The 14,428-nt window shown below is 48.2% G+C and overlaps 1 protein-coding gene and 1 long non-coding RNA gene across 3 annotated transcripts in view; one reads left to right on the top strand and one right to left on the bottom strand.

The window, feature by feature from the left end:
• The window catches only part of IL13RA1 (interleukin 13 receptor subunit alpha 1), a 54,707-nt gene extending 45,565 nt beyond the window's left edge, over positions 1–9,142 (bottom strand). Inside the window, exons 1-2 of one of the 2 annotated variants that reach the window (XM_038588154.1) lie at positions 8,995–9,142; positions 2,596–2,735 (exon numbers count right to left, since the gene is read on the bottom strand). In XM_038588154.1, coding sequence (XP_038444082.1) covers positions 2,596–2,735; positions 8,995–9,082 — 228 coding nt within the window. In that variant the 5' untranslated portion in view covers positions 9,083–9,142. Of the gene's footprint in view, positions 1–2,595; positions 2,736–8,025; positions 8,207–8,994 lie in introns of those variants that run through there. The other variant, XM_038588153.1, reaches the window with a different exon arrangement.
• A 301-nt stretch (positions 9,143–9,443) lies between these two features.
• On the top strand, positions 9,444–9,927 carry LOC102152153. Its single transcript, XR_005386412.1, has 2 exons — positions 9,444–9,697; positions 9,778–9,927. It is a non-coding gene; the product is annotated as an uncharacterized LOC102152153 (long non-coding RNA).
• The last annotated feature ends 4,501 nt before the right edge of the window (positions 9,928–14,428 follow it).

Here is a 14,428-nt window from a genome sequence, read left to right as displayed (position 1 = left end):
CTAGGAAAGTTGCCACCAAGAATCCAAATGCCTATGGCCCCTCCTTAGGAAACAAGAGGAAGCCAACAGTGTAAAAAGGGGAACTTGACTCCTGAAAGTATTACAGGCTTCTGAACGAAGAGCAGCTCTTTTTTGTTTGCTTGCTTGTTTTTTTAAAATTGAAGTAGAGTTGTAAACATACAACATATTAGTTTCCAGCGCACAACCTAGTGATTTGACGTTTTTATACCTTACTTGGTGATCCCCATGATAAGCCTAGTTACCATCTGCCACCACACAGAGTTACTATAATATTATTGGCTATATTTCCTTTGCTGTACTTTTCATGTCCATGACAAACTGCAAATCTGTACAACTTAATTCCCTTCACCTGCTTCACCCATTCCCCCATCCCTTGCAACCATCAGTTTGTTTGCTGTATCTATGAATCTGTTTCTGTTTTGTTCCTTTTGTTTTTTAGATTCCGTAAGAGTGAAATCATATGGTATTTGTCTTTGGCCTATCTATGTTGTCACAAATGGCCACATTTCATCCTTTTTTATGGCTGAGTAATATTACATTTGCATGTGTGTATATGTGTGTATGTGTGTGTGTGTGTGTGTGTATCAATGGAAACTTAAGTTGTTGACTCTATACCTTGGCTATTGTAGATAATGCTGCAATAAACACAGAGGTGCATGTATCTTTTCGAATTAGTGTTTTTATTTTCTTCAGGTAAATATCCAGAAGTAGAATTGCTAGATCATAGGGCAGTCCTATTTTTAATTTTTTTGAGGAATCTCCATATTGCTTTCTGTAGTGGCTGTACCAATTTGCATTCCCACGAACAGTGCAAGAGGGTTCTCTTGTCTCCACATCCTCATCAACACTTGATATTTCTTGTCCTTTTTTAAAAAAATGATTGTTTTTAAGTAATCTCTACAGCCAGTGTGGGGCTCAAACTTACAACCCCAACCAAGATCAAGAGTTGCACATTCCACTGACTGAACTAGCCATGTCCCCCAGTATTTCTTGCCTTTTTAATACTAGCCATCCTGACAGATATGAGGTGATAGATCTAACTGTGGTTTTGATTTGCATTTCCCTGATGATGAGTGATGTCGAGCATCTTTACATGTGTCTGCTGGCCATCTGTACACCTTAGTTGGAAAAATGTCTATTCGGGTTTAGAGGACTTTTTTTAAAACGCAAATACTTCTGGGGCGCCTGGGTGGCTCAGTCGGTTAAATGGCTGACTCAACTTCAGTTCTGGTCATGATCTCGAGGTCCTGGGATTGAGTCCCATGTCAGGCTCCGTGCTCAGTGGGGAGTCTGCTTGAGGCTCTCTCTCCCTATTGTCTCCCCCTGCCCCTCCCCACTGTTCTCTCTCAATCTCTCTCTCTCTCTCTCTCTCTCATAAATGAATAAATCTTTACAAAAATTTTAAAAACAAAAAATAAATAAAATGCAAAAACTTCTAAGTTGCTTCAATTACTTATCAGTGAACACCTAAGCCATGATTAATACCTCAGCAGAAAATGGGCAAGATCGGCAGATTAGCAAGTTTACCTCAAGAGGAAGAACCTTTTCCATCCTCACTTTATTGTGTTTTCACATATATTATGTGTCATGTCCCAGAGAGCCAGGGAAGTGCGCAGAGCCATACCTGACATAGCAGAAAAGTGAGGCTCAGGAGATTAAAGTAACTCACACAAGCCACGGAGACGACTGAGTGGTACGCCAAACTAGAACCAAGTTCTCCTGACTCTCCCTGCCACCAAGCTGTGTGAACACAATGATCTTGCGATTCACTGATCCACAGCACTGTCACTGGTAGCGACTTCTTATTCAGTCTCCTCACCATCCCAGGCAAATTCAACCCCGAATGGCCCTGCCTTCTCCCCTCACTGAAAGAAGGTATAAAGACAGAAAACGTTTGTGGACAGGTGATCTGATGCTCTGAAGAATCTGTCAACTAGAAGGAGCTACAAAACCAACAAGGCCTGAGAGAAAACTCCGCTGAATAAGACTATCATAAAGAATCTGAAATTATCCAACCTTGTTAACAAAAAGGCACTGATGCCAGTTGTCTACACCTGACTGGAAAGGCTGCGAGTTCCGCTGTCTTCTCCCTGGCCATTAGGAAACCTGGTCCACCCTATCTGCCCCAACATCTTATTTTTCCTCCTGCCACATGGCCATTTACTCTTGCATGGCCTGGGTCTGGCTGATCTGTAGGCCTGTCACCAGCAAGATGGGAAATGCAAAAGCTCCCTGAGAAACTGGCAGTATGGCATCCACACGACGCTACAGGCGGGAACACAGGAACACATTTTAACACAATTATTTGTTGAGTGCCTAGTAGATAAAGATATCTAGCGTTTCCTAACAGAGTAATCACACTGCATTTGATTATCAGATAATGAGCAAATATTTTCAAATGTTCAAATGCTCAGTTTCTTTCAACAGTCTTGTCAGTCATTTTCCAGGTGTAATTGGGAAATGGCCCCAAACAAAATTCCCACTTTGAAGTAAGATTAGAATTCCATTTATTCTCGGCTCCGACTCAGAGTGTTCACTTTACCTCATCAATGCAGTACGTTCTGTAACACTTACCTTATCCTGTTTGTTGTCAAAATGACTAAAATACCGTAAGGTGCAATTCGGGCTGGCTCCCTCGGGAGGATCCCATGTCCATATGACCGTGCAGAGGTTTTCAACAGAAACACTCAAATTCGTCACAGGTGGCTGAGTTTCTGCTCAAATCAAGCACAAGAAATACATTTATCGACATCAGGTTTTTAGTGGGCCATTGACTCCATTCCTTCCGGTCCTAGAGGCCAAGAATAATAAAACTGAGTTCACAATAGTTAACATTTACTGAGCCAGGCACTGTTCTAAGCGCTCTCCATGTTAATCCATTGGTTCCACTCAACCATCTTGCAAGATAGAGACTATTAGCCTCATCTCAAAGATGAAGCGATTGAAGTCAAGGACACTGAGTCATTTCCCCATGTCCCATAACTCATGAAAGGCAGACCTGGGATACAAACCCAGAAAGTGTGGCTCCAAGCCTCATTTTTTTCCCCCAAGCCTCATTTTTAACTACTTGCTATGGTGTGGACGCTGGACCCAGGAAGAGTATGGTCTTAAATTTACGTTTTCCTCCCGCAGGAATTTGGGGTTCCCTATGCTTGGGATTCTACACGTCACTCGATGCAGACACTTCCATCTCAGCAGTTCTGTGGGTGAGTTTAAGCAGCACACCTTTAATCGTGCTTGCTAACGGGACCTGGTAACTGTTTTTTATAACTTTTCCAAAGAAGTATTGAGAAAGATTTAATAGTCCTTATTGTTCCCCTGAGGTCTGACACTAAACAGCTGGGACTGTAGCTTTGACTAATCTGAAGAGGGAAGGAAAGAGGAGAAACTGAACCAGTATCTTAAAAATATGTCTCATTTGGAGAAAACTCACCACTCTCTCTACCAAATATTTAGTGACTCTCTTATTTTGGACCCAGCTCTATCATCAGGGAAGGGAGTTTTAATGCCTCTGGCAAAAACAGGGAAATACAGAGAGTGGGGTGGTGGGGGGAGGAAACATCATCCCAAACTTTGCTGACAGCTCCTGAGATCAGGACTACCAAAATCATCTGCCAGAAACTGGATGAGGCGTGTACAGAAACTGTTCAATCTTTGAAGTTTTTCTGTAAATTGAAGATGATTCCAAAATAAAGCTGATTAAACTACTTAAACTATTTAAAAAGAACAATCCCGCCAAATTGTCCGAAGTTGCAAACTTAATTGTTATTAATTGCTTACAGGCCACAGTTGTCTAAATTTATCAATCCAGAGAGTTGTATTTTAGACTCTATGCCAACCCTCTGGAGTACACTGGGCCTCTAACATAATCTGTAAATACTTATGCCATTACCTTCCCCTTTAACAGAACAAAAAATTCCTTTTGTCCCCAAACAGGAGCCCCATAGGCACTACATAGTTGGCATTTCCCCAGAGGTCAGTTTCATTCATAGTAGTCTGCAAAGGCCCGGGACCATCAATATTCATTCCCTCTCTCCCAACTCTTCTACCATTAGTGTTGCCACAAGGCTGACCAAAGGCCCAGCTGGGGGGAGAGCAGCCCACAGCAGGGTCGGTGCAAGCAGAAGACGCCTACTACACTGCATCAAGACCCAGCTAGGCGTCTGGAAGCACCAATGGCTGGGGCGATGGTGCCAAAGTGAGGATTCAAAGTGATTACTGGCAAGTACAGCTACTCCATTTGGGCCTTTCTAACATCACATCAATGAAACTTTTGAGGGATCCCTGGGTGGCGCAGTGGTTTAGCGCCTGCCTTTGGCCCAGGGCACAATCCTGGAGACCCGGGATTGAATCCCAAGTCGGGCTCCTGGTGCATGGAGCCTGCTTCTCCCTCTGCCTGTGACTCTGCCTCTCTCTCTCTCTCTCTCTGTGACTATCATAAATAAATAAAAAAAAATTTTAAAAAAAATGAAACTTTTGAAGACTAATCATTTGTCAGCTATACAGCCTCTAGTAAAACCTTTGTTCCGGGGCACCTGAGTGGCTCCATCGGTTGAGTGTCAGACTCGGTTTCTGCTCAGGTTGTGATCTCGAGGTCATGAAATTGAGCCCTGTGTTGGGCTCGGCTCAGCTCAGAATTTGCTTGAGACTCTCTCTCCCTCTCTCTCTGTCCCTCCCCACGCCCCCTCTTTCTAAAATAAATAAATAAATCTTTAAAAAAAGAAAAAATAAAGGGGCATCTGGGTGGCTCAGCCAGTTAAGCTTCTGTCTTTGGCTTAGGCCATGATCTCAGGGGTCCCAGGATGGAGAAATGCATCCCCAGGCTCCCTGCTCAGAAGAGAATCTGCCTATCCCTTTCCCTCTGCCCCTTCCCCCCTCCCCCGCCCCGCGCTCATGCACACGCTGGTTCGTTCTCTCGGCTGTCTCTCAAATAAAATCTTAAAATAAATAAATAATAAAAAATAAAAACTTTGTTCTTCCTAAAGACTATAATCTACTTTGGCCTTTTATTGGCCTTATTCTGTACTTTTCCACAAACACATTCCAGCAAACTTGTTGACACTCTACCTTCCGACTCCCACACAAAAATTAAAGCCCTGATAATAATAATAAAAAAAAATTACCTATTTACGGCTCACATAAATCACACTTCAATTTTCAAGGCAATTCACAAAATCTATTTTTTAACCTCAGTATTTTGATAGAATAACTGCATGATTTCCAATCTCTTGAATGGGTTTATTTTTCCTTCATCTGTTCTTAAGTGTCCTTTAGTCAAAACTTCCAATTGGTTTGGATTTTAGGCTATTTGTGCCTATCTGCCACCTTTTTCCCCCCTAATGGTTCCTTCCATTTCCCTTGAGATTTTTCTACGTCCTATACTTTAAAATACACACATGCATACGCATACTTGTCCTGAAACTTTAAATACAATGTCCACACATGTAAATATATATGAATATGTGTGTATATGTAACACATTGGGATATGTATATAAATAAGTGGTGACTGTACTTTTCCTAAAGATCTCTAACAGTTCCTCATATGTAAGACGTAATATAATTTCAATATAGTGTAGGATTAAGAGCCAGACTCTTAACGCTGGAGCCAGACTGCCTCAGTTCCTGTCCCGGATCTGCTACTTACTAGCTGGCAAGCTACTTAACTTCTCTATGCTCTAGTTTTCTTACATATAACACAAGGATAATAATAATAACCCATCAAAAAAGGGTTATTTGGAGGATGAAATGAGTTAACAGATGAAATGCTCAGAACAATGCCTGGCACAGAGCAAGTGCTATATAAATGTTAGTCATCTACTTTCTCCTCGAAGAAACAAAACAGCTCTAACAGTTGCTTTGGTCATCTATGAACCGGATACATGTCCATAGCCTATGGACAGAACGAGTTAGACATCTAATTTCAACCATCTCTTAGAAGTTGATCACTGCCTTCCGAAAGGGAAATGGGAAGGAGAGGGAGACTCAAGCTGCTCCCCGCAACTCGACTTCAAGCCTCAAGTGAGTCTGTATGGTTATCTGGCACAACATACCGTTCTACTTAGGAACTGACATGGTCAATGCTCTTTCTAATAAGGCATGTTGCTTAGGTAACAGTTTTGCTCTCTCCTTTCCAATCCCAGGAGCTGGCAGAAGCATGCATATTCTGGGAAGAGTTAAGGAAATCACAAAAGTCATATATGAGTCACCACCTTCTTCCCTTATATCTACTCAGTAGTCATCAATGTCTGTCTGTTTTTTTCTTGCAACATCCCTTTTAATCATCCCAATCACACGAATGTGCTCTGCTGGGTCCCGTGAGGCAGGCCAACACCAGTAAATCAGGGCCCTGGACAGGAGGCATTCACAACACATCTGTCTAGGGGACATCTTCAATCCTGGAGTCCTGCGGAGCTTTACACTCCAGCAATGCCTGTCACCCGCTCAAGTCTCCCCGCTTGCTTCTCCTCCCATGTCATTCCCCTCATGCTGCACCCCACGCAGGGCCTTTGTGGGCAAACGGAACCCTTCTGCCAGGGCTGACTCTGCCAACGCACCCTCCTGCCAAGCCCAGCTGCTCGCTACCCACAAAGGAGCACCCTCTCCCCCTCACTCCTGGCTCTCTGCTCCTACTACTCTCCACCAACTAGAAAGAACTTCTCTGCCCACTCAAATTCCACCCATCCTGAAGGTCTAGCTCAAGTTTTTACCACTTCCACGCAACTACCAGCCCTCACAGCTTTCCCTCTTTTGGATGCCTCCAGCTCTTGTTGTTTGGACCACGTGCTGTGGCAATTATAAAGCAAGTCTCCAACACACAGTCAACCACTTCTTAAGAGATGACCTATACCTCCATTCAGGGGTCCCAACCAATCCTGCCCTGCCACTCTGGGAGGTGCCCAGCTCCTCTCCCAGCCAAGGACTCCCCTCGTTCTACAGAGGGCTCAAGGGCAAGACCTCTGGAGGCAGGCCGCCAGGACTGGAAGCCTTGCTCCCCTCTACCACCCACAGGGCTTGGAGCAAGGCTCTTAACCTCACTGTGCCTCAGCTACCTCATATACAAAGTGGGACTCACAGCAGCACCTTCAAGATAGGTTTTGTGTAAAGATTCAATGAAACAACGTAAGTGAAAAACTCAGAATGCTGCCTGGCACAAGAGTATATTAAACACTAAACATATGCTGGTTGTGGTTATCAAGACATGCCACCATGTGGACTAGCAGCCTAAAGAGACTAAACTAAGCTGGTAACCTAATCATTTTTATGAACACGGAGAAGATTAGAGCTTAGGAAGCGCCCTTAGAACTTACTGATCAGAAAACTGCCAGGTGAGGATGGGGAAATGACTAGACCAGAGCCCCACAGCTGGGAAATGTCAGAGCTCTAAAACTTAAGTTCCCTGTTTCTTTTCTTTCCCCTTGGCCATATCTCCTTGCAATTCTATCAGTATTTCTAATAGTAAAGAATTTTTTTGTGTTCTAAGTAACCAAGTTACCAATGAACCGCTGAGACAAAACTGATTAAGTTGGGGGTTGCCGGGTATAGTCTAGAAGACCAGCTGTTGTTTCAGGTGTGTGTGGGAGTCTGTAGGAGGCTGGGTGTTGGGGCAGGACGGTGAAAGTCAGGAGCCTAATGAACTGGGCGACCCTCAACACGTCCCCTCTTTTCTCTGGACCGAGCTTCCTCATATGATTATGAGAATCGGATCCCACCCCCCCCACCCCCCCACCCCCCCACCCCGTGAACTGGAGGCGCACGGTGGGGGGCAGTGCAGCAAGGATTATGCTGTACACCCTGAGGTTCCTACGTCAACCTCCACAGCCTGGCTCAGTGCTACACAAGGCAGACGCTTGAATAATTATTAACTGAAACCTCCAAACCTGCCCCAGGCCTCCACTTTAAATGCCACCTTTTCAGTAAGGGCTTCCCACTTCACCCTACTTATAATGGCAACCCCCTTCTCGCCTTGGTTTTTCTTCATCATACTTGGCGCCATCTGACATACCTGGTATTTTACTCCCCGCCCCCGGACTCTTCCAATAGCACAGAGGCTGCACAGGGCAGGGGCTTGCTTGGCCCGGTTCACTCGCCCCCGCATCCTCAGCCCCTAAAACACCGCCTGGCACGGAGCAGACGGCATTCGTTTTGTTGACTGAATCGACAGAGGGCATCAAGATTTCCTAATCACCGCTTCAGGCTGGGTCTCAAAGCACCACACACTGGTGAAAATGCAATAAGCAAACTGTGGGCGTTTGTGTCAATATGGTAATAAACGCTCTCAAATTCGGAGCTACTATGGTCACCCAACGTTGCCAGAAGGCCACTCGAGCCAGAAGCAGCCCATAAGAAAATCATTATGGATTTCACGCTAGAACTCTGCCAGGTTGATTACTGAAAAGCTGCCGCACGGGGCCAGGGGTACGTATCCACACGCCAACTCCCCGTAGGTGGTAGCTTGGCAACTTTCCCATAAACCGAACAGTATTTCCAAATATAAGGGCTATTAAAGCAAACAAAAAGGCATCCACCCGGATGCTGCTCCGGGTTTCCCAACGGATTGCTCGAGCGCCAGAGGAGGCCGGGCCCTCTCGTCGTTTTCCTTACGAGGCCCGGGGTCTCCAGGAGTGCCCTTCCACTCCACCTCGGCACTCAACCGCGGGGTACCCGGTAGGGAACCCCGGCCGCCGGCCCGCCGGTTCCCCGTCCCTCATCCCCTCCCCGGGGCCCGTCCCGGGTCCGGACCCGCCGCCTCCGACGCCGCGGGCACGTTTCTGCCCCGCGCCGGGCGCCCGGATCCTCGGCTCTTCCCGACGACGGGAGGGAAGTGCGGCGCCAGTCGTCGTCCCGTTCCGCCGCCGCCCGCGACCCGGGAACGCCCGGTGGCTCCCGGGCCCCCCAGCTCGAACCGAGCGCCGGAGGCTGCGGTCCCCCAGCGCCCGCCCTCGCCGCCGCCCGGGCCCGCGACAGCACTCACCGGTGGGTGCGGCGACCCCGCCGCCGCGGCCGCCGGCGGCGCAGAGCAGCAGCGCCCACAGCCCGCAGAGCCGCGCCGGCCGCTCCATGCAGCCCCTCTCCTCGGAGCCCGGCCGGGCCGCGGGCTCGGCAGTCTCCGCCTCCTTCGCTCCCTCTCCCACTTCCCGGCTCCGCCGCCCTGGAGCCTGGGGGCCGGCGCAGACCGGAATGGCCGCCCCGCCCACCCGCCGCAGGTAACCCGAGCCGCGGGCGCGGGCGCAGGGGGCGGGGCGCCGGCCTCCCCACGCCGCGCCGCCCGCGCCCCGCGCCGCTGCACCTGGCCCCGCGCCGCCCCCGCCCCTCCGCAGCCGCGGCCCCCGCTACGCTGAACTTCCTCGGGCACGTCGCGGCCCAGCCCGGGCGCCCGCCGGTCCCGCCCTCCGCGCCCGAGCCAGCCCCGGCCGGCGGGCCGACGCGCCGGGGCTGGACCCCGCTGCGCCCCCGGGCAGGGCCGGGACGGGAAGGAGCCTCGGCCCGGGAGTCTGGAGACGCGGCTCCCCGGCGTCGGCCCTGAGCCCCGTTCCCCAGGCCCTGCCTCCAGCCTTGCTCTTCGCAGCGCACGTCCCCGGGGGGCGCGGGCGCGGCGCGGTGCGGAGAAGGCCCGCAGGTGCGTTGGGAAGCCGGCGATGACCAGGGAGTCGGCTGCGCTGGGCAGAATTCTAAAGGTGAACGACGCCGCCTTACTCCGCACGGACCTTGCGTTTTGAAAAGCCCGCAACCAACTTTCTACGTATTTCTTTTTCAGGGGTTTAAAATCAGAAGGACGGGCTTTGAATACAGAAAGTGGGTGACTATGAAGGTCAACGACGAGGCTGGGGGTGGGGGAGAACAGGAACCCCTGTTACCTTCCTATTGCTGCTGGAACAAATTACCATAAATATAGTGACTTAATACAGTTTTGTTTTTGTTTTTGTTTTTGTTTTTGGAGTTCGGTCAGAAGTCTCACTGGGCCAAAAATCAACGGGTGCGCCTTTTGGGGGTTTTTCTGAGAGCGAATCTGTTTTCAGCTTCTCCAGACCACCGAGGTTCTTTGGCTTGTTGCTGCACCACTCAGGCCACTACTTTCCTGGTCACTTGTCTGATTCTGGCCCTCCTGCTTCCTTTTTTCATTAATAAAAACTCGTCATTAGATTGGACCTACTGGATAAAATCCTCACCTCAAAATCCTTTATCTAATCACATCTACAAAGTCACTTTTGCCGTATAAAGTAACATGCTCACAGTTATCTGGGACTTGGGCATGGGCATCTTTGGGGAGGGGCATCATTCTCTCACCACCCCCCAAAAAGGGTCACATTTGGATAGAAATCCACCGACCTAGGCATATTTTGGTTGAATTAAGCTAATGCATACACCTGAAATATGTTGCAAAAAAAATAGGCCAGTAAGAATGCTGATAACACCCCTGGCCTAAAGGCATGGGGATGTTTGACCTATCTGAAACAAAGGCCTCACTCTTAGAATTATGGCCCTCGAGTTCAATATAAATATTTACTGTCCTTCCAGAAACTGTGGTAGCCACCAATTAAAAGCACGCCCCGCCAACAAAGAGCTGCAGTCAGGACAGGGGGGGCTTTCTTAAGGGCAAAAACAAGGAACTGTGGGCACACGAACCAGGGGTGCCTTCCGGGAGAGAAGGGGCAAAGGAGGCTTCCAGGGAGTAGGCCTGCCTGCGCAAAATCTTGAGATAAGTCTTGCGTCCCAGGTTCAGAATCTTTGCCTGCAACTATTATTGAACAACACAATGTTTATGAAAACGCTTTGTAAACTATGGAAGCTGGTAAAACTGAGAGATACCACCATTATTTCTACACGCCCCTGCAAAAAGACTGGCCGCTCTCTAACCTAAGACCCCCCCATCACCACACACATACACTTTGTTGACATTTGCTATAAACATTATACAATACGTTTATAATAACATTTCCAAAATGATTATGTCATCCGCCTTCTATGAAGTCTCCACTTGGAATGGGAGCCCCTGGGGACTGGCTTAGTGCCACCGTGGGCACTGTCTGGCATAGATTGAATGAGTGCTTAATGAAATGAACGGTAATGGCAGCAAATGATGAGAAAACTACAGGTCACGACTTGGCATCAGCCTCCAGAAAAGGCCCCGGAAAATCTGAGCATTGTGAGGCAAAAGACAAAGGGCAGTGGCATGACCATAATAGTACTGGCCTGCTGGCAGTGACTTTGGGTGTTCTAGCTAGTTCCACTTCCTCTCTACCCTAAACTTCAAGCCGCTTTTTTTTTTTTTTTTTTTTTTTTTATGTTTTGGAGGGAGTGGTGAGGTTTAGGAATGCTGTTTCTTCAACATCAATCTTTTATTTGTAATTTCCATGTACTTTTACTCAAAGCGCATCTTAGATTGAATTAGGCCACTGCTCTGGTCTGCGGGTAGATGAAGACAAATGGATAGCTTTCCAGGAACTGCAATAAACAGCTCTTATTTGGGCTTGTGTAATCCGAGTCCTGACGAGTCCACATCAAGTTTAGCTTTAATTGGTAATTCATTGAGCCCTGATGATTTGGGTGTGAGGCTACCAACCATCTTCTTTTCACTCTGGCCCTGAGGTGGCTGTAATTCTGGACTGCCCCATGTACCTCAGCCACTCCAGTTGGCTTTTGGGATCTTTACCCTTTCCACTAAGGCTTCCTCCTTTTTTTGTGAGTAGAATAGGACACAAATAGGAAATATCTAGGGGGGGGATGAACAGTGTTCCTCTTTCCAAAGCCAGGTCTCCTTCCGGCCAGTTAGAAACACCCTCCTGGGGAGGCCTGGGTGGCTCAGTGGTTGTGTCTGCTTTCAGCTCAGGTTGTGATCCTGGGTCCTGGGATCGAGTCCCGCATCAGGCTCCCTACAGGGAGCCTGCTCCTCCCTCTGTCTATTCCTCTGCCTCTCTCTGTGTGTCTCTCATGAGTAAATAAATAAAATCTTAAAAAAAAAAAGAAACACCCTCCTGAATTCAGAAAGGACATGGACACCAGCGTATATACCGAGGGCTCAGCTAACAATTCTGGACCCTTAGGTAAAAATCTCTTAAAGGGTCTTCTGCCTTTCATCAGGCAAATCAGAACAGATGCTCACTGCCACTTCAGGGCAAAGGAAAAAGGGAAACAACAAACAGGGACTTTCCCTTCTTCTGACACTAGAGCAATGGCTCCCAGCAAGGGTTGATTTGTCTTCCCCAGCGGACACTTGGCAATGTCTGGAGATATTTTTGGTGATTACCTCTTGGGGTAGGGGGTGTGCTACTGGGATCTAGTGAGTAGAGGTAGGAATGCTGTTAAACATACTACTACGCACAGGACAGCCCCACTCCCACTCACCGCAAAGAATTATCCAGCTCAAAATGACAATAGTGCCAAAGTCGAGAAATCCTTTTTTTTTTTTAAGTCGAGAAATCCTAAGCCAGTGTGCACTCTTTGTTGTCTTTTGTACTTGCCCCTATCCACCCATTGTCCTCATGCCCACGAAAAATTAGTTGAGAGATTGATGCTAAAAGTACTTAACCTTGAAATGTGCCCTTCCTGTATCTGGTGTGCATATGGTTTCCCCGCCCAGCCATTCAGCCCCGCACAAAAACACCTCTCAGGGCAATTCTCCCCTCTGTTCACCTCCACTGTTCTCTTCAGGTCCTTATCAAGCCTTTCCCTTATGCCCTTGCAAGGGTCTGTGCATCTCCCCTCCAGGGGCCCAAACTTCTCAAGGTACCAATCTGATCATTTCATTCCCAGCTCAAGCATCTGAAGTGACACCTCCTCCCCATCAAATGCCACAAAAGAAAGTCTCCACGCCTTTTTGCCTGCGGGCTTGCTTCTGCAGGACAGACTCCCCGAATTCATCACAGTTTCTTCTCCAGCCAGGCTCCCCAAGTCCCTTGGCAGTCCAGCACTCTTAGCCAACCAGCCAGCTTTAGGCTCGAAGTCCCTTGCAGGCAATCTTGTTTGGGCCACATCATGTTTTAATTTATTTGGATTTAGATACTAAAAATGAAAAAAAAAATCAGGAGATGTTGCATGACACCACAGATTTTCAGCTTCTCTCAAGTAATCAGAAGTTCTAGTAGAGTCGAACCTGTGGTCCAGTGCACTGAAAAGTCAGCAAGTGCTAACCAGGGACTGCCTCCTTATCAAAGGGGCATGTGTTCCCTGTCTGCACAGGCCCTGCGCTCCCTGGCCTGGCCTGGCCTGGCCTGCTTCCCTCACTTACTACTCGCCTGGCCACTGTTTGTCACCTCTGATGTTTTCTCCCTACAAACCTTCCCTCTTGCTATTCTCTTTACCCAGAGAGCTTTTCTGTTCCTCAAATGTCGTATTTTTAAAGGTTTTTTTTTAACCCCCAAATGCACAATTCCTTACTCTCTCCCTCTTTTTTAAAGATTTTATTTGTTTATTTGAGAGAGAGAGAGCACGAGTTTGGGGGGGGGGGTCGGGGAGGGCAGAGGGAGAAACAGACTCCCCGATGAGCAGGGAGCCCGATGCAGGGCTCGATCCCAGAACCCTAAGATCATGACCTGAGCCAAAGGCAGAAACTTAACTGACTGAGCCACCCAGGTGTCTCAAGATTCTAAATTTATTTGGGGTGACCCTGTCTGGCCCCACAGAGAACACAAAGCTGAATGTAACAAGGTCAATGTTGGTGACATACCATGCTCTCAGTGTCTGGGTTTTGTTGACTTAAAGGCTCTTGCTCTGGGGTGCCTGGGTGGCTCAGTGGTTGAGCGTCTGCCTTTGACATCAGGTCGTGATGCTGTGGTCCTGGGATCAAGTCCCACATCGGGCTTCCCGCAAGGAGCCTGCTTCTCCCTCTGCCTATGTCTCTGCCTCTCTGTGTGTCTCTCATGAATAAATAAATAAAATCTAAAAAAAGATTAAAAAAAATAAAGGCTCTTGCTCTTCAGTAATTGGTTCTCCTCTACAGGTTTAGTGAAGCTCACTTGAGAGAGCACCATTTGCACAAGGGGCTTGTGACAAGACCCTCTGGGTTTAGCCTGAGGCAGAGAAGCGTGGTATCTGTCTGGGTCAATGTCCTGAGGCCAATTGACCACTAGGTCTCCAAACTTTACAGTAGTTATTAAATTGACTCTTGGATTTCCACAAGGCCCCCATTTGCTCCGAACTCTCCACCAGCCCTCAAGGCCTTACCTTATCCCACCTTCTAACCTCCTCTCTCACTGCTCTGCCCAATGCATGCTCCTCCAGCCACACTGACCTGGCTGTCCCTCACAGGAGCCAAGGGCACTCAGCCCCGAGGCCTTTGCCCAGCTTATTTTCCTCTGCTGGTTGCTCCAGCCTCCTGGGAGAGCCACACATCTTACTCCATCACGTCATGTAGATGGCTCATGGAGGTATCTGCATGAGGTGTGCTCTGGCCATGAGCACACATGGAG

Source organism: Canis lupus, chromosome X (assembly GCF_011100685.1).
Source record: "Canis lupus familiaris isolate Mischka breed German Shepherd chromosome X, alternate assembly UU_Cfam_GSD_1.0, whole genome shotgun sequence".
Lineage (NCBI taxonomy): Eukaryota > Metazoa > Chordata > Mammalia > Carnivora > Canidae > Canis > Canis lupus.
Note: the sequence above shows the minus strand (reverse complement) of the source record. Positions and strands in the feature narration are given on the sequence as shown.